At 35.6% G+C, this 24,158-nt stretch overlaps 1 protein-coding gene across 1 annotated transcript in view; it reads left to right on the top strand.

Moving 5' to 3' along the window:
- Nucleotides 1–24,158, top strand: part of samd4a (sterile alpha motif domain containing 4A) — a 90,693-nt gene that overhangs the window by 44,606 nt on the left and 21,929 nt on the right. The window contains exons 3-8 of the mRNA XM_056476353.1: nt 5,729–6,256; nt 11,676–11,930; nt 16,219–16,328; nt 18,768–18,854; nt 21,311–21,542; nt 23,805–23,890. Coding sequence (XP_056332328.1) covers nt 5,729–6,256; nt 11,676–11,930; nt 16,219–16,328; nt 18,768–18,854; nt 21,311–21,542; nt 23,805–23,890 — 1,298 coding nt within the window. The remainder of the gene's footprint in view (nt 1–5,728; nt 6,257–11,675; nt 11,931–16,218; nt 16,329–18,767; nt 18,855–21,310; nt 21,543–23,804; nt 23,891–24,158) is intronic.

Here is a 24,158-nt window from a genome sequence, read left to right as displayed (position 1 = left end):
ACAGTGTTAAAAAGTGTTAGTGTAATGCAATGCCGCCCCCCCCTCCCCCCCTAAAAAAAAAAAAAACATATATGCATATCTACATCATTAAAAAAATGATATGCATGGCTGAAAGATGAGTTTAGTGCTTTTGCAGTATAGTCAGTGCTAGAAAATGATCCAGTGCATTATTTAGTGATGAGCCTTATGTGTAAGTGAGAGTTTGAGAAAGCGGATCGATGTCTCTCTGGAAGCTCAGTGAAGGGATGATCTTGGAGGAAGTGAACGGGGGGATGGTGGCGGAGGTAGTCTTGGAGATGAGTAGGCTGCATTGTTTTAGCAGCGGCTCTCCCTCAATATCCAGCTGGATGGGTGGAGCGAAGGAAGAAGAACCATGCAATGATTGAGGATCTGGCAACCGCTGAGCAAGAGCAGGACGCCAGCCAAACTGAACGTTTAGCTCTAATTTTAGTAGAGGAGTGTTACTGAGGGTCATGAGGACTTTATTACCAGATAAACTCATCACAACCTTTGGCAAGACACAAACTAAACCAGGATGAGTGGTGACACATAGTGGTGGACGTATAACCTTGTCTCATTAATCACTGGATGTTACTTATGAGTTATTTTTCTGCTTTTCTGACTAAGCCATTTTTGATTTCTGATTTTTGCAGATTTCGTCACATCTTAAAAATGTGATGTTTTTAAGTGGTTTTAGATTGTGGTTGCAAACACATGGTCTTGTTTAGTGCTAAAGACGTGAGCTTGATCATATGTTTCCAGCAAACTCTCTTTCTAATGTGTTTTATAGTAAGTAAATGCTGAGTAAGGGGGCATTTAGCTGATGTATTTTGGCTGTTCATTTACATGACGACTGTATTTTGGGCACCTGAAAATGCTCACTTTTAATAACTGTTCAAGTATAAGTTTATGAAAATAACATTGTTATTTTCTCTGACAAAAATATATTCATTTTATTCTTTTTATACACTTCCGGATCACATGATCTCATACATTATCTCACAACAACAACAACAAAAAAAGAACATTAGTATTTAATTCATACTGGTGTTAAAAAAGTTTTTTTTTTTTTTTTTTTTTTAAACATTACTTAATGAAACCCACAGAATCCGTGATGTTAGGGCTGTGCGATATTTCATAGCTTGCTAAATAATTTATATTTCATATGTAATAAAAAATATGTTTTTAACTATATAACCAGCATACATTTCATATTATTTCTGGCAAAAAAAGCATTACTGCAAACTTCTAAAAAGTGAACAGCTATGATATGTATATTTGAATGTGTACATTTGGGATATTTTGGTCATTTTGATATAATGCTTAATAGTCTGTATAAACAGCAATTGTTGTGATAAAATTGCCACCTGCACTGAGAAAATTTTTTTAAATCACAAAAGATAAAGTTGGATGTCATTTGCACCAATAGTGGGGTTTTTTCTAGCTGTTGGGTGTACATGGGTTTTACACTAATTATTGTCGTGCATTCGGGATTGATTGAATGCACTTCAGAACGTCTCTATGGTTTCGGACACCACTAGGAAACGGCTGCTCCCTCGAATAGTGCACTATTTAAAGATATAGATCCAAATTCGGATACAGCCCAAGCAAATAAATGAACTGATAACTGAATCATGTGGCATCACGGTGGCGCAGTGGGTTACACGTTCGCCTCACAGCAAGAATTTCTGTTATTTCTGTGTGGAGTTTGTATGTTCTCCCCGTGATCGCGTGGGTTTCCTCTGTTTGATCCGGTTTCCCCCACAGTCCAAAAACATACACTATAGATGAATTGGGTGAGCTAAATTGACCAGAGTGTATGTGTGTGAATGAGTGTGTATGGATGTTTCCCAGAGATGGGTTGCTGCTGGAAGGGCATACGCTGCGTGAAACATATGCTGGAGAAGTTAGCGGTTCATTCCGCTGTGGCGACCCCAGATTAATAAAGGGACTAAGCTGAAAAGAAAATGAATAAATGAATGAATAACTGAATCATTGACTCACTTGATTCTTTAAAAAAATGATTCATTCATGAAACGACCTTCAAGAGGCACAAATATTGTCATGTTATCATCAGTTCAGATACCTGATATTTACAGTAAACAGTTTTGTAAGTTTGTTATTCCAGTCATTCTCATGACAGACTTTGATAATAGAAAAAAATATATTTTAAACATGTCTTATTCCATAACTACTCTTGTTTTTTATTAGTAGCACTTGATGTAGTAATTTCTTTACTATGAATGACTTGATTGAAAGCGTTGAACTTTGGAGAAAAGCATCTGCTAAATGATTAAAGGTAAAAGTAAAGCTAGTTCAGAGTTACTAAGAAAACATATGAGATTGAGATCAGTCCACAGTTGAATTAAGTTATCTAGTTTAATTTCACAATCACATGATCTACAAAATTACATGAGTTTTTTTGGTGTGTATCAAAAATTTATTAAGGGTTGCTGGTTTTTATATTTCTATACACCATGTTTCTAGTGTAAGTTCAAATGCACAATGTAAAAATATCCATTAATTAACTCAAGTGAATTGATTCACAAGTTTTTTCCGTTTATTTGCGGTTGTGAATTGCATTATGGCATGCTGATCTTTACTCTGTTGACTTGATGTTGAAAATTCAACTCTACAGTTGTGACTTTTATTGACATTTTAGTAGTTTGAAATAATATAATGTATAAAAACATAAATATTATTATAGAGAAATAGTTAAGATTTAAAATAATTAATATATTAAAATCATAATATAGAGAAATGTCTGTAAAATGGCGACGCAGTGGCGCAGTAGGTAGTGCTGTGGCCTCACAGCAAGAAGGTCGCTGGTTCTGCTGGTCAGTTGGCATTTCTGTGTGGAGTTTGCATGTTCTCCCTGCGTTCGTGAGGGTTTCCTTCGGGTGCTCCGGTTTCCCCCACAGTCCAAAGATATGCAGTACAGTTGAATTGGGTAGGCTAAATTGTCCATAGTGTATGAGTGTGAATGAGTGTGTGTGGATGTTTCCCAGAGATGGGTTGCGGCTGGAAGGGCATCCGTTGCGTAAAACAAATGCTGGATAAGTTGGCAGTTCATTCCGCTGTGGCGACCCCTGATTAATAAAGGGACTAAGCTGACAAGAAAATGAATGAATGAATAAGTCTGTAAAATAGCAGAAAATGTACTTGCATTTTATTACAAGGTATTTGTACTGTAATGTACAACACCCAGACAATATATCACTTTACACTATTAAAAATGTTCATAAAAGTCACTATTTCAAACTTTTCAAGATCAGAAGTTTTTGGAAGACAGATTAACGTCCCATAATGCAATTCAAAAGCATAAATCAACAGGGAAAAATAAAAACACCAATCTCAAAATACAGAAAATACATATATTAGTTTTGCTGAGACTTTATCTGCATCTTTCCATCCATCGATATCCCAAAACATACACGAAAATACGTATAGCACCACAGCTCTGGATAAAGAGCCAGCAGGGGGTGTGAAGTGAGTTTGTCTCCTTGCCCTCTAGAAGCCCTGTCGGCCCATCAGTAAAAATAAAAGTGCCTGAAAAAGACTCCCAGAGAGACACTTAATCATGCCGTCGTCCTCAAGTCTGTGTGCTTCTGTCTTTAGCGTGACATTGGTATGAGATCTAAACAAGCACAGCTCCCTGCTGAACATGACAGAAGAGCGCTGGACATCTCTGCTCATACACACCATGATCAAACGCTTATTTATGCTCCTGTTTCTTTAACGCTACAGTCATCGCAGTCTTGTTTCTCTCTTGAGTATTTTGTACTTTTGCAGGAACAGAAATTGGGGGGAAAATATACAGGAGGGCTAATAATTCCGGAGGGCTAATAATTCTGACTTCGACTGTAAATTCTCTATAGGAACCACACATCTTTTTTATTTTTTTACTTTAGGGTGAAATGTGACCTGGGTATGTTTTAGACAGCCTTCATGAGATTGCGGTCATGTATCATTAGGCCTACAAGAAGACATTCCTGGCCTCCATTTGTGGCTCCGTGTCCAAAGTAAAGAGAATAAATGAGTCATGGATGTGAAGTTGACGCTGCGGCCTGCGTTTCTCTATTATTGGTGCTGGACAAAGCCTCTGTCGTGACCTCAAATATCTATAGTTCCTATAGTTCATTTCTGAGGCATGTTACAATAGGCCGTCTGACCCTGGTTATGAATAGTATCCTCAAAGAATATTGAAAATGCAGCAGCTATTTTGAAGAGTGAAAAACAAGGATGACTTTCCCCATGTTATTTTATTAGTGCAATAAAACACATCTCAGGTTAAGCTCACATCTGATATTTTCATTTTATTTTATTATTTAGTTTTCTGTAAACATATGACAAGCTTTTAGTTCCTTTCATTTAATTTACTTATTTCATTTCATACATCTTTTTAGTTTAAGATGGCAAAAATTGGCCAAACATTTATTTATTTACATTTAATTGAAGAATAATAAATAAATATAAAAAATAATATTGGAAAATATATATGTAATGGGCGGCGCGATGGCTCAGTGGGTTGTACTGTCACCTCACAGCAAGACGGTTGCTGGATCGAGTCCCAGCTGGGTCAGTTGGTATTTCTGTGTTTGCATGGGTTTCCTCCGGGTGCTCCAGTTTCCCCTACAGTCCAAAGACATGCAGTATAGATGAATTGAATAAGCTAAATTGGCTGTAATGTATGTGTGTGTAAATAAGTGCGTGGGTGTTTCCCAGTACTGAGTTGCAGCTGAAAGGGCATCCGCTGTGTAGAACATGCTGAACAAGTTGGCAGTTCATTCCGCTGTGGCGACCCCTGATAAAGGAACTAAGCCGAAGGAAAATGAATGAATGAAAATATTTATTTTATTTAAAAATAAATGAAAATATTTTAAATTAATATATAATATTTGAATAAATAATCATATTTATTTTTAAATATTATTTTATTTATAAATTATTTGTTAATTATTATTTATTTATTTGAAATGTATTTATTTGTTTGGTTACAAATCACCCTTTTATTTAAATTAACATGAAACATCAAAATATATTTATTTATTTATTTTTTTATGTTTAAGGTGCTTTTTTATTTAATTTATTTATTTTACATTCTGTATTTATTTTTAAGGTGTTTTTTGTAAACTTATTCTAAGCTTCAAATTATTAAATGTATTCAGCCATTTATTCATAAGGTGTCAATTTCTGAAACTATTGCAAAACATAACATTTATTTATTTATTTATTTATTTATTTATTTATTTATTTATTTATTTATTTATTTATTTATTCTTTAATCACATTTTATTTTATTAAAATTTCTCTATTTAATTCATTTCATATTTAAAGTAGTTTTTTGTCATAATTAAGCAAATCTTTGGATCTGTTTATTATTATTATTATTAATATTATTATTATTATTATTATTATTATTATTATTCATTCGTTCATTTCCTTTTTGGCTTAGTCCCTTTATTAACCTGGGGTCGCCACAGCCACAGACCATGCAAACTCCACACAGAAATGCCAACCCGCCAAGGCTCAAACCAGCTCAAATCTTGCTGTGATAAGATCGTGTTACCCACTGTACCACCGTGACGCCCCTGTTATTATTATTATTATTATTATTATTTATTATTTTTACAGTGCCGTTGTATGTAAATTAACTTTAAATTCCTTAATTGTATATTTTTGTCCTTTTTGCTAAATCTATTCCAATCTTCCTCTCTTGTTTTTTCAGTGTTGATCAGTCAGTGGCAAAGTGAACCGAAGGAGCGGGTCATCTCTCTAGTCCTGACCCACTTGCCTCTCCTCAAACCGGGCAACGTCGAGGCCAAAGTGGAGTACATGAGCCTCCTGCCGAAGATCCTGGGCCACACCATCGAACATGGCCGGCACTTGGAGGAAAGCAGGCAACTTTTATCCTATGCCCTCATCCACCCTGCAACGTCCCTGGATGACCGGGCTAACCTGGCCCTGTGGCTCAACCACCTGGAGGAGCGTGCAGCCGCCCGAGGAGCCTCAGACTCGCTTGAACGCCCACCGTCGTCCCACCATGGCCAGCCTCCACACCTCTACCCACACCACCAGCGGTATGGGTCGGACGACCGACTCAACGGCTGGCAGAGCTCCAGAGACTCCGGTCTGGGAAGCTGGCAACAGCAGCAGCAGCAGCAGGGCTGTGAAAACGGGCATCTTTCTCTGTACCCATCATCCTCTGTGCCTTCCACCATCAACGCTGTGGGTACAGGCAGTGGGACCAATACAAGTGAGTGGGCACTTCTTTACATTATTCAGTGAAGTTCATTATTTTTCCTACGGCTTAGTCCCTTATTTATCAGGGGTCACCACAGTGGAATGAACCACCAACTATTCTGGCATGTTTTTCGCAGCAGATGCCCTTTCAGCCACAACCCAGTACTGGGAAACACCCATACACACTCATATATTCATTCATTCATTTTCCTTTGGGTTAGTTTCTTATTTATCAGGGTTGCCACAGTGGAATGAACCGCCAATTATTCTGGCATATGTTTTACGCAGCGGTTGCCCTTTCAGTCGCAACCCAGTACTGGGAAACACCCAAACACACTCATTCATTCATTTATTTATTTTCTTTCGGGTTGGTTCGTTACTTTTCAGGGGTCTCCACAGCAGAATGAACCGCCAGCTATTCCAGCATATGTTTTACGCAGCAGATCCCTTTCCAGCCGCAACCCAGTACTGGAAAACATCCATACTCTCTCACATTCATACACACACACACACACACACACACGCACACACACACACACACACACTCATACACTATGGCCAATTTAGTTCATCCAATTCACTTTGTGTATGTGTTTGGACTAAAGTAAATCGCAGCACCCAGAGGAAACCCACACAAACACAGGGAGAACATTCAAACTCCTATTCAATTAAGTAAATATAGTAAAAGAAAAACAACAAAATATCTGATCATCGTCCATATTGCTGTTTCCATTACTGTTATGACCCTGCTCTAGAGTCAAGGACGTAACATAAAAGTACACTGGACAAATAAAATCATTTTTATGAACCCTTGGGGTCGGGTCCATTTATTTGTCAAGTGTTCATTTATGTTTCATCCTTGACCCTAGACTAGGGTCGTAACATAAAGTAGCGGCTCGTCTGGGATATGAACTCGGGACCCGGGACCTCTCACACCCCAAGCGAGAATCATACTCCCTAGACTTACGTTAGCAAGGCAACAATTTGCACATTTGTATAACGTTCTAAAAAGTTCCATTATCAGCACCACAATGGATCGTCAAAAAAATTGACTTCAGCTTTATCTTCCACACGTCAATATCAGAAGCCTTCGCCCATGAAGTGAAAGGAAAAAATGTGTAGATGCGGCACTGCTGTGCTGTGGGGCGTAACAAAGATATTCAGATTGAACATATCTGTGGTCAGTGCATGATATTTCCAGCTAAGAATGCAAGGGTCTTTTTTTCTGATGAAGGAGACAGCTGAGGATATAAATAAGGGCACATTTAGAGCACTGCTCAACAAGATCCTCTTTATTTTTGTCTACTTAGAGTTTCAGAAGCACAAAGGACTGGTATCACAACTCACCTCCGGCAGCCTCAGGATGTTTAGGCTTTTAATGCATGACCTTTTCTGTGCATTGGACGAAATACTGTTGTGGTTATGGCTGCTTAACAATGCAGGTTACTCAATTCAGCTGGGTTAGGGTTAGGGTATAGGATGTCCTAAGTTCACAAGCATTTCATTTAATTCAGTTCTATCTCTTCATCTATCTATCTATCTATCTATCTATCTATCTATCTATCTATCTATCTATCTATCTATCTATCTATCTATCTATCTATCTATCTGTCTGTCTGTCTGTCTGTCTGTCTGTCTGTCTGTCTGTCTGTCTGTCTGTCTGTCTGTCTGTCTGTCTGTCTGTCTGTCTGTCTGTCTGTCTATCTATCTGTCTATCTATCTGTCTATCTGTCCGTCTATCTGTCCGTCCATCCATCCATCCATCCATCCATCCATCCATCCATCCATCCATCCATCCATCCATCTATCTGTCTGTCTGTCTACCTACCTGTTTGTCCATATACCTATCTTTCCTTCCATTCATCCATCCATCCATCCATACATACATCTATCTACAGTATGTATCTATGTATCCATCCATCCATATATCAAAGTATTTAGTTAATTTTTTTATTGAAATGTAGTAAATTAAAGTTTTTATAATAGTTTATAATGATGTATTCAGTGAGTTTGGCCTATGTAGGATAACCAAAGTGAGGATATTTATTCATCAATTATTTGTAAAGTTTTATTGTAATTTATAATATTTTATTTTATAATGAATGGCTTAATTATTATGGTTAGAGACCATGTCTTGTGAACTAAGTGAGAGTTTAATAATTAATGTAAATATTGTACATTTATATAATAACATAATGGTGGAAAGTAAAAATAAATAAATAAAAAATAATTACAAAAAACTGCATAAATATATTATTACAGACATATACAAATAAAATACATTTAAAGGCTTGAAAAACTGAATTATAGTAAAGATAATTTAATAGTATTTTATAATTTGCTGAGTTTAGTCTGATTTTAGGGTAACTGGGTCAACAAAGTAAAAAACTATTTATTTGCTTATGTATGTATGCATGTATGTATGCATGTATGTATGTATGTATGTATGTATGTATGTATGTACAGTGCTCAGCATAATTGAGTACACTCCATTTTGAAAAGGAATATTTTTATCCATTTCTCAGTGAATATAGGCAATGTATTTTGGTGCATTTAAACAAAACAGATTTATTAAACAGATCTATTTATTAAAACAATATTTTAAATATTTAAATACAAGCAAAATATTGCAAAAACAAAACTGCAACCTACAAAATTTCAACTAAATTGTTACATTTTTTGCATCTCTTGATTGTTCTATAACATATAAATTTGGCTGTACTAGTTTTTGAACCGTTATCGTAAGTTATTTTGTAAGATAAGCTCCAGATTTGGCTTCAGTGCTGACTAATCTAATGTGCACAAATATAATATTGTATAGCTTCCTATTAAAACTATGAATTTAAAAGATAGATTTGTGAGGGGTGTACTTATATATGCTGAACACTGTATATGAACAGTAAGTAAACATAATCAATTACAGTATTTTTATGTATTTCTGATATTTTATAATGAAGCAAACTGAGTTGAGATTCAGTCATCAAAGTACAACAGATATAATAAACATGTATCTGGTCAGTGCACTTGTTTTAAAAAGTATTTAAGTTTAACAATATCTTCAAAAAAAAAAGACCTCTATTTTTCTACATAATCTCCACCCAGCATTGTAAACTGAATAAGTAGAGCATCCTGAGTCCTGCTTTACCCACACAAACACTCTCTCACCTCCCCAACTGAGCACCACGTACCATTCCGGCTCTTCCCTTGTAAGGTATCCTTTGTGGGGGGTTTGTATTTAAGGTAAATGGCTAGTATTTAGGGACTGGAACTTGGTAATGGTAGCTGGGCACCTATTTTAAACTAGCCCGCGAAGACCTATACATAGTCCAAACATTTACAGCCGCATATAGGAGGAAAGGATGAACTCCACACGGCCTTTAACGTATCTTCTCCATCTCATCTCTGTTTGTTTCCTCTTTCCTTTCACCCGTGATGGTCTGAATGTTCCAGAAGAGCAGAACAGACTCACCTGTTTAGTGGGTGCAGTGGAAAAGACTCACAGCTTGTTTGGCTTGCCAGATTTTTTCCCCCCTCAGAGGAAACAAATAAATGTGTGTTTTTGTTGCTATTTAGTGCTACAGGAGCTGTTAGTCATTGCTGTTTTGACGTAAGAGATTTTTTTTGCTGGCATGAGAGTTGTTAAAAAGCATAGTTCAGTTCATTTACTTAAACTGCTAACGATTTTTAAAAATTACACAGTTTTTAAAATGAACTATATTTTACTGTAGGACAGTTATGCGGTATGTTACTGTATTTTAAAGTAGTATTGTGAAAATTACTGTATATTTTACAGTAAGGATATTCATACAATTCTGTAAATATATATACAGCAAGATAAATGCCAATGTAAATACAGTATTATTGCTGTAACTGATTTACAGTAAGTTGCTGGCAAGCTGCTGTAGATTCTTCGGGAAATTTTAACAGTGTAGCATATGAGATTGAGGGGCAGTTGTTTCTTTATTAGGACATTAAACATGATTTCTTTTGTGGTAAAATTTGGTAATTGATTTAATGCAAGTCAAAGGTGCAGTAGGTGATGGTCTTCAGAAACATTTTTTGCTGTGCTGGTTGAAAGTCTCTTCACATTCAATTAAATATTGCCAGACCGACAAATAACTCAATTACGACAGGTATCTCAAACTGTCTGTCAACAAATTTAAATGAGATTGTCTTGCCAGCCTCTTTAAGCAAACCGATACGTCACTCGCGCACACACACGTGAAGCACAGAGGGACCCAGAGGAAACCCACGGCAACACCGAGAGAACATGCAAACTCTACACAGAAATGCCAACTGACCTAGCCAGGTCTCGAACCTTCTTGCTGTGAGACGATTGTGCTATACCCACTGCGCCACCGGGACGCCAATGTTTTATTGTAATTTATAATATTATATTTAATAATGAATAACTTACGTAAATTATTATGGTTAGATATTTTCCATGTCATCTAAGTGGGATATTATATAATAAGATATAATGGTGGAGAGTAATAAATAAATAAATGCATAAATATATTATTACATACAAATAAAAACACTTTTAAATTGTTTAAATACTAAATTATAATAATTTATATTTTTATTATATTTATAATGATGAATTTGGTGAGTTTAGTGGGATTTTAGTCTATTTAGGGCAAGGGAGACCAACCCTGTTCCTGGAGATCTACATTCTTGCAGATTTCAGTTGCAACCCATATCAAACACACCTGCCGGTAATTATTAAGTGCTGTTCGGGTCCTAATTGATTGGTGTGTTTGATGAGGGTTGGAGCTGAAGGTAGGAAGGTAGATCTCCAGAAACATGGTTGAACACCCCTGATTTAGGGTAACTAGGTCAACAAAGTAAAAAACATGAACATGAAACATGAAAAACTATTTTGTGAGGCTTTTTGGTGTAAAAAATAAGTGTAGTCTTTTATTTTATTTATGTGGCAGCCTTTTTTGTTAACCAATGCTAATCTTTAAATGCCTCTCTTGCTTTTAGTCTACATGTACTGTGTATAAAAAAGGATGTGAGAAAATCAGTAATGGGTTGATAAAATGGAATTAACTAGAATCTAAAAATCTATTGTTTTGGTCTTTTAAAAATTGTCAAATATAAGAATAACACGTGTTGACGGGTTGTATATTTGAAATTCTTTATTATTTATTAATTATTCAAAATAGCTCTGGAGTATGAAATGGTATCCTGTTGCTGATATTCATTGCAGTCCAAAATAATTTAGCATACTTGAAGTGTAGTGTGACCCCTGTACGATTGTCCACACCGACTAGACAGAAAATAGTATGTTTTAAAAGTTCTGCTTAGCAACGACACATCACCTAATCCTGTCATCTTAAAGTGTTTAGTGGAGGTTTCCGGAAATAAAACAGCCCTGACTTGTTGACAATGATTCTCATGGCGCATGTGTGTTTGTTTTCCCTCAGTCCTGTCAGGTGGGCAGCATAGTCCTCTGAGGCGTTCGGTGTCTCTGACCCCTCCGATGAGCGGTGGCTCCAACCAGCCACTGGGCCACGGATGGCTGTCCCAGGAGGACCTGCGTCCCCGCGGGCCGGCACCCGAACATGCCCCCATCTCCCCCCAGAGCAGCGTGGCATCCTCGGGCAGCGGAGGCAGCGAACACCTGGAGGAACACACTGCCGGCCGGAGTACATTCCATGAGGAGGGCAGCGGGATGAGGGGTGAGCCACCAAAAGCCTACACAATCAATATGCGTTTGGATTTATTTTAAACTAAAGCATGATAAAAGGGCTGTATGTAAGAATTTGACATGCATTCATTGTTTTTTTATTATTATTATTCTGTGTAATATAGTGTGTATGACTTAAAAGCCTAAAACCTAGAGCTTTCTGAGTTGTCTATAAAAGCCTGGCGAGTGATTTTGATTTGAAAAATTCAGGGTGTTTTGCTGGGAAAATCAAATGTGCTGGATGTGCTTTTTCCTCTAGGGATTTACCGAAATGAAAATTCTGGAATGCACTTGGCTGAAAACCGAAACCAAAAATGCTCTGTATTAATTATTTATCATTTTATCCAATAATATGAAGTCATTTTTAAATGTTTAGGACGTTTAAAATTTAACTCAATAATTTAAAGGGCACATATGATGAAAATCATCTTTTGTTAGTTGTTTGGACAGAACTGTGTGCAGGCATAGTGTGTCCACAATCATATTGGGGTGATATAAAGGCAATAAATCTTTCTTTTTTTCATTTTCGGATGTTAAAATAGGATCCAAATCCCTCCCGTTTTGAGGCCCACCATAAGATGTTGTAGGAGTGTGGTTTCCCCGCCCACCGAATTGATTGACAGCCGCGTATTAACATGTCTCCGTAGTAATGCGTATAATCATATCAACAAGACAGGACGTGCGCAAAGCAACTGGGATTAAAAGATCTGTTCAGCTCTCTGTGATCATCAATCCTCATCAAATGTGATCAAGAGTGAGTTTTACAAGCTTAAAACGTTTTAAAACTGTCCATGTTTGTAATGAATTGCAGCGATTTTAGCGTCTTTACTTTATCACCACAGCCGAATGTCAGTACAATTATACAAGAAGACACTTCAAACCCGGTTTGTGGATGTTAAATCAGGTTTATTTTGTACATTAGGATAATAGTTATCCATAGAGCAGTGGATATTAACGTGTATCCTGGCACATTTGCCTGGCAAAAGCAGTGGAAAGTTAAACGCGCTCTGTGTGTGTGTGTGAACTTTGTAATGACATTGTGTGTGACTCATCATTGCAGAAAGGCTTGAGTTAACTCCACAACAAATACATCAAATAATCATTGGGAAAGTTCTTACTGTAGTATTTCTCACAAATGTTACGTGAGATCTGCTTCCTTCATGTCTGTCACTGTGATGTTTATCTGACACAGCCGAGGCGAAGATTGAGGCACACTCTGGAAACGGTGGGCGGGGAGAACTAGCATTAAAGGCACAGGCCACAAAAACAGCTACATTGAGTTCAGAGCAGAAAATTCCAATATTCTGAAAGCTATAATAAATAATCTGATGGGTGTTTTGAGTTGAAACTTTACAGACACATTCTGAAGACACAAACTTATCTTAAATCTTGAAAAAAAAGGGGAAAATAGGTGGCCTTTAAATTATACTGACTTTAAATAACAGTTTAAATAAAATGTGAAAGATTCGAGAGGTGATATTTTACCAGTGCTGCCATGACAGCACAATAGCACTATTGCAGGCAGCAGGAGCAAGTATACTACATAAAATGTCCAGTCGTCACACTATTTGAGTGTAATTTGCTTTCCCGGTAAGCATAGCTTTTTTTTTTGCTCCTGGTTTTGGCCGTTTTTATCTTTTGTCCGAAAAGCAATAATGCCATTTTTGGTTGATACTTTTTGGCAGTCAAAAAATTTGTGCATCACAAATTTTATATATACTCTCAAGATACACCTCTTTTTGACAAATAAAACAAATGCTTATCGAGTGTTTAAGATAACACCGAAAGAGCTATTCTGTGCTATAATACCAGTGTGTCATGCAAAGAAAGTGGATTCATTCAAACTGTAGTTTAAATGTACATAATATATACTGTCAAATATAGTTTTCGATTAAACTATCATGATGGTGTAATTTTAATTATGATTCACTTTACAGCCAGTGGTGTCACTAATAACAAGGCTTTTTGAATTCTACATACACAGCAGGGAAAATAAGTATTGAACATGTCATGTTTTTTCCTGGGAATAATATTACCGCTGACATGGAATTGAACCAGATTTTAGTAAAAGCAAAAAAAATCTGACAAATGAGTTATGTGTGATAACAGTGAAATGACACATGGAGAAAGTGCTGAAATGTTTTTAATACTTTATATAAAAGGCTTTTTTTGGTGATGGCAGCTTAAAGACGCCTCTCATATGGAGAATGAATTCACAGGATTTGCTCCGGTGTGTGTTTTTCACAGACTTCAACAGAGTGTAAAAATCTTGATGGCTCTGTGGGTCTTGTCTATCAAATCTGATCTTTAATTTGTATTTTTTTTATTGGATTCAAGTCAGGTGATTGGCTGGGCCATTCTGCAGCTTGATTTTCTTTCTCTGAAAGCATTTGAGAGTTTCCTTGGCTGTGCTTTGATTTTGGATCATTGTCTTGCTGAAATGTGCACTCTGGTTTCATCTGGTGCACTCTGGTTTCAATCTGGTTGTCATCTGTCAGACTGAAGCAGCTGATATTCATTTACAATGACGAAGGGCAGAGGGTTGCTGAAGAACTCCTGAGAGATTTCAGCTGCTGTCTGGGCTTTCACTGCCTTTCTACACCTTATTTTCTTCTTGTGTTCAATACTTTTCCCTGCGTCATTTCATTTTATTATGCATAACTTAATCTGTAAAGTAATTACATTTGTTTTATTTGCATATAAGGATTTATTTGGTTGTTACCAACATCAGGGGAAATTTAAAGTCAACCACCTTTAGAAATAAGTTTTCTGAGAAAAATGGTGACATGTTCAATAATTTCCCAGCTGGATCTCTATTAAATATGTATTTTTCATACAAGCTGCATGATTAATCGTTTAAAAAAAATCTCAAACACTTATGCAGTTTTCCTGAATGACAACAATGTGTTTGTAAAAACCTGTTAAAATCATTGTCATATCTAGATATGAAACAGCCATTAGTCTTACAAATCCAAGATAAAAGTTTATTGTTGAGATATAAACACTGATGTCTTTGGTAACAATTAAAAAAGATTCAATCATTTGAAATTAGCTTGACGCTTTAAAGATGGTTGTATCTATTAACAAAAATCTTTTTTAGGATCTTTGTTATTGGAAGAAACAAGAAGTTTGAAATACTGATAATGAACATCTATCTATTCTGATGTTTAGATGAATATGCAACTATGGGCTGTGCTCTTTCCTCTCAAAAACTAAATCAACATGACTGCAGAATGAAAACAGCAGTAAAGAAAGCATCTCATCATCACAACATGCTTGTACATGACGGTGCATAAACTGTCCCACAAAAAACATTCCTCATAGTCTTTTACATAAAAGTCAGTCTACAGGCTTTTCAAAAACAACCTTTGGCAAATAATAAAAAGTTATTTAACACTTGAATATTCCTTCATCATTATGACAATGCTGACCTGCATTTGTGTTTGAATTATTCCTCGAAACGCTGATTTATTCGTTGATTGATTTAATAACATTAAATTGAAACATTTAATATAATAGTAGATTCTGAATCATCATTTTTGTCAACATCAAACCTCTAGATATTATTATTTTAGTTGTCGGTTCAGAATCATGGAAGAATTTTGATCTCTGATTTAAACTAGAATTACAAAAGGATTTATGCAGCTCTAGTTTGTGTAAACAGATATTAGAAATATGTAGTAGTCATCATAACGAGCACACACCTTTAATAACTAGGTCACTTACAGTTGAAGTCACAATTATTAGCCCTCTTGGGAATTTCTTTTCTTTTTCAAATATTTCCACAATGATGTTTAACAGAGCAAGGAAATTTTCACAGTATTTCCTATAATATTTTTTCTTCTGGAGAAAGTTTGATTTGTTTTATTTTGGCTAGAATAAAAGCAGTTTATAATATTTTTAAAACCATTTTAAGGTCAATATTATTAGCCCTCTTCAGCAATATCTACAGAACACACCATCATTATACAATGATTTGCCTAATTACCCCAATATGCCAAATGAACATAATTAACCTATTAAAGCCTTTGCATTGCACTTTAAGCTGAATACTAGTATCTTGAAAAATATCTAGTAAAATATTAGATACTGTCATCATGGCAAAGATAAAAGAAATCAGTTATCTATTATGTTTAGAAATGTGCTGAAAAAAAATCTTCTCTCCGTTAAACAGAAATTGGGAAAAACATAGACATAATTCCGACTTCAACTGTATAAGAAGTGGAAGAAATATTACCTTGCTTTGCTTTTCATGCTAATCAATGATCTGTCCTTCTCAGATGTGCCGGTGTGGCTGAAGAGTCTGCGTCTCCATAAGTACGCTGGGCTTTTCTCCACCATGACCTACGGTGAGATGATGTCACTGACGGAGCAGCAGCTGGAGGCTCAGGTCGGTGCTCTCACCTCTTAACAAACTCTGCATCAATAAACTTTTAACCAATAATTTACTTTTCGGTGATTATTTTATTTTTGTCTTGTATTTTCCCTAAGAATTTGTGTATTTTGTTTTTACTTTAGAACAATTAACAGGTTGTTTTCATGAAACAATAAAAGATACGTTTTGTTTTTTAAGAAATTGACCAACATTTTTAGGCTGGCATAAACTAAATTTTAACTACAGTAACATTTACCTATTGGGAATTTTATTTTATTTTTTTGCAAGATTTACTGTATTTTTTTCCATATATTTATTCCATGCTATTTTATGAAATACTAAAAGATAAGTCTTGTATTTAATGAAATTGCCCAAATTATTTTGGCTGGCTTAAAATAAACTTACAGTAACATTTATTATTGGGACATTTTTGTCATGTTTTGCAGGATTTACTGTATATTTTGTTTTTACTTTAGAATAATTTCCAAGTTATTTCTATGAAATAATTAAATATAAATCTTGTATTTACAGAAATTAACCAACATTTATTGGCTGGCATAAAATAAAGCTAAATTACAGTAACATTTACTTGTTTGTCTGAAATGTTTGTCTTGTTTTGCAAGATTTACAGTATATTTTGATTTTACTTTGATATATCTTTTTGGCTGGCATTAAATAAATTTGAATTACCACATTTTTGTATTGTTTTTCAAGATTTACTGTATTTTCTTTTTTTATTTTTACTTAATTTCCAGGCTACTTTTAGGAAATAATAAAAGAAAATGTTAGGTTAGGTTATGTTACTTTATTTGTACCAAAATGTAGATTTGTTTTTCAGTCATCATTCATGACGCAGTGCCACATAAATGCTTGCATATACTAACAGCAAAAAACGGGCACCATAAAAGCAAGTGTTCAGTCCACTTCCAAAAAATAATAAAACAAATAAACTATATTTTCTGTAAAATAAATAAATAAATAACAAAAATAACGCAAAAAAACAAAAAAAAAACATATTAATAAATAGTCCAAAGTAGGGTTGCACGAAAAAGTAGGGCTGCACGATATTTGAAAAATCTGACATTGGAGTTTTTTTTTTCTTTGAAATATATTGCGATATGAATACAATTTCACCAGATGACTTGAATAGCTCTATTTGGTAAGAATTCAGGTACAGAAATCAAATAACCAAATGTTAAATAATGCTGCATAGCATCATTATCGTATAAATGATTAAATAAAACATTTTTACTTAAGTTTCAAATGGTACAACTCCTTGTGCCTGAATGCTTTAAACTCTCTTAATATGCTCATGCAGTCACAGGCCTTAAAAACATGTAAACGATAAACATTTGCTCCATTATGGTCAATGACTCCATGTTCTGAACTGTGACTCCTGGTCAAATATAATCCCAGTTCAACATTGCAAATCTTGCGATGTGACTATTGGGGATGCACACATTGCGATATTAATGCTAAAACAATATATTGTGCAGCCCTAATCCAAAGGTATATAAAATAGCTGGAAGGGCATCCGCTGCGTAAAACCTATTATTTTAATTGGTGGTTCAATTAGTCCATCAGTAATTAAAGTTAATAAAATGTATAATAAAATCAAGATCTAAGCTGAAGGATAGTGAGTGAGTGGGAATATAAAATAAAACTATACAGAATACAGAAACACCTCTGCTTTAGTCTATGCCTTATTTAGCTGTCTAATGACTGCTGGTTTAAAACAATTTTTGTATCATTAAAATAAGTCTTTATTTAAATAAATTGATCTAAATTTGGTGAGGTTTATGCTCAAAATTTAATAAAGGGGAAAATATGGGAAAATAAATGTGTGTTTTCTCTAATAACTTTATTATAAAATTTTACCTTATCTTTTTTTTTTTTCAAATTTTAAAGCTAAATCACTCTCAATTTCATCAATGATCTCTAAAATTAGGCTTCATAACTACAGAAATGTAAATATCTTTCTCAAGGAAAGCTATCTAGTTCAAAATACCGTTCAAGCTTGCGTAAAATAAATTAGAATTACTGAGAAACATTGCAGGATCGGTTTCTAGCACGAACAAGATACGAACTTGCTGACATGAGAGTTTGAGCTTACCACAAGACTCAATTACTTCTCACCATTTATGTGATGCGGGAGAGGAAAATCAATTATAGCATCTTGATTTGGCTAGCTTGCTAGTTATGTTGTGCATTTAGCTCTGAATAATTGTTGTAGCATGTTGTATTTCCGGCACAGCCACTTTGTGTTACCAATGCAGATGAAACACAAAGTTTTCATGCCTGAAATTATCTTTTATTTTTGGTCAATCTTTAAAATTCTGTCCATCATATCAACATTTGTAGATTTGTACAGATTCTGTGCATATTATGGGGCAAGTTGCAGGCATCTTTTAAATTCACGTAGCATGTTAACTGTTGTTTTTCTCCTGAATATAGCAAGTCACCAAAGGGGCACGACACAAGATTATCATCAGTATTCAGAAGCTGAAAGACCGGCAAAACATGCTGCGCTGTTTGGAGAAGGTCAGAGACGCTCTTTCTTTATCTCAGTTTATTATATTTGTGTCTATCAATCACAACCTTCATTCCTTTGATTTTTTTCACAATCTTTCATTCATTAAATCACACAGCAGATTATTTTTTATCACTATATGCAGGATTCCCTATATGCAGGAATTTTTCTGGAATATCTTGAAATTTTGAAAGCTCTATTCCAGACATTGAATTTTGTTGAATATGGGAGAGTAATTACTTGTTTTTTTTTTTTGGTTTTCAACATCTAAATTGTTGTTCTCATACTGTAAAAAAAAAAAAAAAAAAAAACGTAAATTTTTTTAGTTGAATCTAATTAACTTTTCTAGTCATTTCAATTTACATTAATCTCAATAAAAATATTAAATTAAATGTTGTATAACTTAAATATTGTATTATTACAATTATAATTATAATCATTATTATCAAGTGACATAAAAACAATTGTTTTCATCAGTTTTTGTCATAATTTTTTACATTCTCGCAGATTGTGCATATGTTACCTGGCAAAAGTCTTGTCGTCAATCCCAGTTGTAAGAGCAGCTTGACTTCTAATTGATCATTTGGAAAAGTGGCAGAAAGTAGATTTTTCAGTTGAATCATCTGTTGAACTGCATCCCAATTATCACAAATACTGCAGAAGACCTATTTGAACCCGCATGGACCCAAGATTCTGAGAGAAATTAGTCAAGCTTAGTGAAGGAAAAGTCATGGTTTGGGGTTACATTCAGTATGGGGGCATGCGAGAGATCTGCAGAGTGGATGGCAACATCAACAGCCTGAGGTATCAAGACATTTGTGCTGCGCATTACATTACAAACCACAAGAGAGGGCAAATTCTTCAGCAGGATAGCGCTCCTTCTCATACTTTCACATCAAAGTTCCTGAAAGCAAAGAAGGCCAAGGTGCTCCAGGATTGGCCAGCCCAGTCACCAGACTTAAACATTATTGAACATGTCTTGGGTAAGATGGAGAAGACATTAAAGTTGAATCCAAATAATCTAGATGAACTCTGGGAGTCCTGCAAGAACGCTTTCTTTGCCATTCCAGATGACTTTATTAATAAGTTATTTGAGTCATTACAGAAATGTATGGATGCAGTCCTCCAAGCTCATGAGTGTGATGCACAATCTTAATTCCTTTTCCACTGCACCATGAAAGTCAATATTCTATACTGTACATTATTTCTGTTAAGTGATAAGACTTCAGTCTAAGCAAAGTCAGACCTTACTGTCTTAATAAATAGTTAAAAGTCAAGGCATGATCATATTTTATTTTGGTAAAATAAACATAATCTAGAGGTCTTTTCTTTTCATATAAGCCACTTCTGATACCAAATCATCAACTAGAAGTCAAGATATTATTTATTGTTCCTAAATCTTGGATAGGCGACAAGACTTTTGTCAGGTAGTGTATTTCAAGCTAAAATATTTAAATATTAATCTAAAATTTTAATATATTATTTTAACCCTTGTGTATTGTATAAATTGACTACAGTATGTTATGTTCGTGGCTGTTTTTGTCCCATTGACTTTCATTATGACCAGTTTTTATATCAATCATCAAAACCATCAATAATCAAGAATGCATGATAATATGGTGTCAAGGCTTTGCAATCGAAAATGTCATTATAATGGAAGTCAATGGGGCAAAAACAACCCCGAACATAATGAAAAGGCTGTCAATTTGCCCAGAGTGTATTAAGTTTTTGAAAAACTCCAAAGTATTTTGGAGTGTGTCAAAATAAGATTTGTCACAAAAAATCATTACATTTGCTGAAACAGAGATTTGTGGCCAAATTAAGCTTCAAAATCACGCTAGAGTGGATGAAAACATCCCCAACAGCACACAAGGGTTAATATTCTATTATTAATATATAAGCAGTGGCATGGTTTTCATTCATTATAGGTTATGGAAATTCAACTTTTTAGTCAGTGAATAGGAAAATGTCGGGAAATTTGACATTTTTAGCTTAAAGTGGGCCTTGATCTTTAAATCTGAAGCCCGAACCTCCATCTTAATCATTTTCGCATTAATTCTGAATGTGTAAAACCTAAAGCCTCATCTCTTTAATTCAAGGACACACAATATCTGAAACAACAAGAGACAGGAAGGAGCCAGATGTCTAATTTCAGAGCAACCTTTCCATCTCGATGCATTTGTAGCATCAGAAATCAGACACCTCCCTCCATTTTAAGTTTTAATGTGCCGCATGTGTCGGCCCCCGTTAGAGACGGCCAAACAAACACGCACGTATTTTTGGTAGACCTTTATTTTGTCCTCACATGTCATTTTCCGCCTCATTACATGTCTGAAATATCCCGACACCCGACAGTTGCCTGTATTGAATTTATGGAAGCATCCAAAATAATACTCCACCACAACCTTCAGCGTAACAACTACGCTTGCATCCATTTATTTGTCATCTCTGTCTCTCTTGCTTTCAGGATGTTTTGGAGGGAGGGAATCTACGTGCTCCATTGCAGGAGCTCCACCAGATCATCCAGACGCCCATTAAAGCCTGCAGCACGGAGGAGTCATCACAGCGCCACCTGCTGAGTGCAGAAGGGAAGAGCACCATCGCCAGCTCACATCTGGGTGGAGGAGAGACGGAGGGAAGCTCCACGCTCATAACTGAAGGAGACATACCCGCTCAATTCATCCGCGTCATGGGCAAAGGTCTGCACATACTTCTTCCTCTACTCTGTGAATTGAAGCTTTTTGGGAATTTATGTTTACTTTCCATTTTCTGTAATTCATTTCTTCTCAATTAATGTTACTCTTCCATCAGATGCATGTTAGATAGCTTACATCTGCATACACATGTATGTGCATATATACAGCGTTCTTACACCATTTCCACAGTCAACTTTTGTAACTTATCCAGCTAGTGTGGGAAAGTACATATTAACATTTGTATACATACACTCACCAGCCACTTTATTAGTTACACCTTACTAGTACCGGGTTGGACCCCATTTTGCCTTCAGAACTGACTTAATCCTTCATGGCATGGGTTTAACAAGGTACTACAAATATTCCTAAGAGATTTTGGTCCATATTGAAATGATAGCATCACGCAGTTGCTGCAGATTTGTTGGCAGCACATCCATGATGTGAATATCCCTTTCCACCACATCCCAAAGGTGCTCTCTTGGATTGAGATCTGGTGAATGTGGAGGCCATTTGAGTACAGTAAACTCATTGTCATGTTCAAGAAACCAGTCTGAGATGATTCGCGATGCTCAATTGGTACTAATGGGCCCAAAGTGTGCCAATAAAATATCCCCCATACCATAACACCACCACCAGCAGCATGAACCTTTGATACAAGGCAGGATGGATCTATACTTTCATGGTGTTGACACCAAATTCTGACCCTACCATCTGAATGTCACAGCAGAAATCGAGACTTGTCAGACCAGGCAACATTTTTCCAATCTTCTATTGTCCAATTTTGGTGAGCCTGTGCGAATTGTAGCCTCAGTTTCCTGTTCTTAGCTGACAGGAGTGGCACCCGGTGTGGTCTTCCGCTACTGTAGCCCATCCGCCTAAAGGTTGGATGTGTTGTGCGTTCAGAGATACTCTTTTTCATACCTCAGATGTAATGAGTAGTTATTTGAGTTACTGTTGCCTTTCTATGAGCTGGAACCAGTCTGGCCATTCTTCTCTGACCTCTGGCATCAACAAGGCACTTGCGCCCACAGAACTGCCACTCACTGGATATTTTCTCTTTTTCAGACCATTCTCTGTAAACCCTAGAGATGGTTGTGCATGAAAATCCCAGTAGATCAGCAGTTTCTGAAATACTCAAACCAGCCCATCTGCCACCAACAACCATGCCACGTTCAAAGTCACTTAAATCACCTTTCTTCCCCATTCTGATGCTCGGTTTGAACTGCAGCAGATCGTCTTGACCATGTCTACATGCCTAAATGCATTAAGTTTCTGCCATGTGATTGGCTGATTAGAAATTTGCGTTGACGAGCAGTTGGACAGGTGTACCTCCATCACATTATATCAGATGCTATTTGTTATTGTACTCTGTTGTATAGGATTCTATGGAATAATTCTGATGGCATGTTTACCCTAAGCCCAGAGTCATTTACTCTCTTAAATGTTTTTTTATTTGCACATTTAAACGTGTCAGATTTCATCTTAATTTTATAATTTCCATGAGTGCAGATAAAAAAAAGAAGAAAGGCAGATCAAACTAGTGGCACACTCCAGAGTTTTAATTTTATGCAAAATATTTAATTTCTTATATTTAAAGGGGTAATTATTCTTACATATTTAGTTTTAGTAAGATCAATCAATACAAAACCAACACAATTACATTTTCAAGCAGTTTCAAGCACTTCAAAATCGAAGCACTTTTCCAGATTTCCATCATGTATTCATCCATTGCATCTGGAAAGCATTCACAGTGGTTTTATTTTTGAAAATGTTATATACATTTTTTTACATTTTGTTATGTTGTATCCTTATTCCATATTTGAAGCAATTATAAAGCATGTTTGGTTTATTGCAAAACAAATGGTTCCATTTTATGAATGGCAAGTTCTGTTATTTGTTCCATTTAATTCATGTCTACTGTGATTTCCATCAATTCAATTCATTTTTATTTCTCTAGTGCTTTTACAATGTAGATTGCATCAAAGCAGTTTAACACAGAAGTACTAGTAAATTAAAACTGAGTCAGTCCAGTTTTCAGAGTTGAGGTTCAGTGTAGTTTAAAGAGCCCATCAATGCATTTAAGGTCACTTTACATTTCCATACCTTTATTTTACAGACGAGAAAATGGCTCATTAGATGTCAGATAGAGATCATGTCGTTTACTTTGCTCAACTCTTGCTAGGCTTTCCATAAACATATGAGATTTCATATACTCACATTTCAACAGCAGTAGCTAATGGTGGAATGTTTTTCTCTTTGTGACAGTTTGCACACAGCTCCTCGTCTCTGGGTCGGATGAGGAGAACATTAGTTCCTACCTACAGCTTATTGACAAGTGCCTAATCCATGAGGTGAGAGTTAAAGAAACTTAAACGTAACCATAATTTATTTATAAATGCATGAAGGTTCTGAGTATTATTGTGAAAAATGTATCTTTTTATCATCTAATAAATTACCAAAGGATATGCTAAGGCATTGTTTGCTGAATATCCTGTTTCATTCAGAAATATGACTATTATGACGATTATAATATGCAAGTAAAATGGATAGTGGATCTATGTTGTCATTATCATAAAACTGTTTGTGTTTTGGTAAATGATGCATTAGTATAAAATATAT

This window comes from Danio aesculapii, chromosome 17 (genome assembly GCF_903798145.1).
Source record: "Danio aesculapii chromosome 17, fDanAes4.1, whole genome shotgun sequence".
Lineage (NCBI taxonomy): Eukaryota > Metazoa > Chordata > Actinopteri > Cypriniformes > Danionidae > Danio > Danio aesculapii.
The sequence above is the reverse complement of the archived record's forward strand: the minus strand, read 5'-3'. Positions and strand labels throughout refer to the sequence as shown.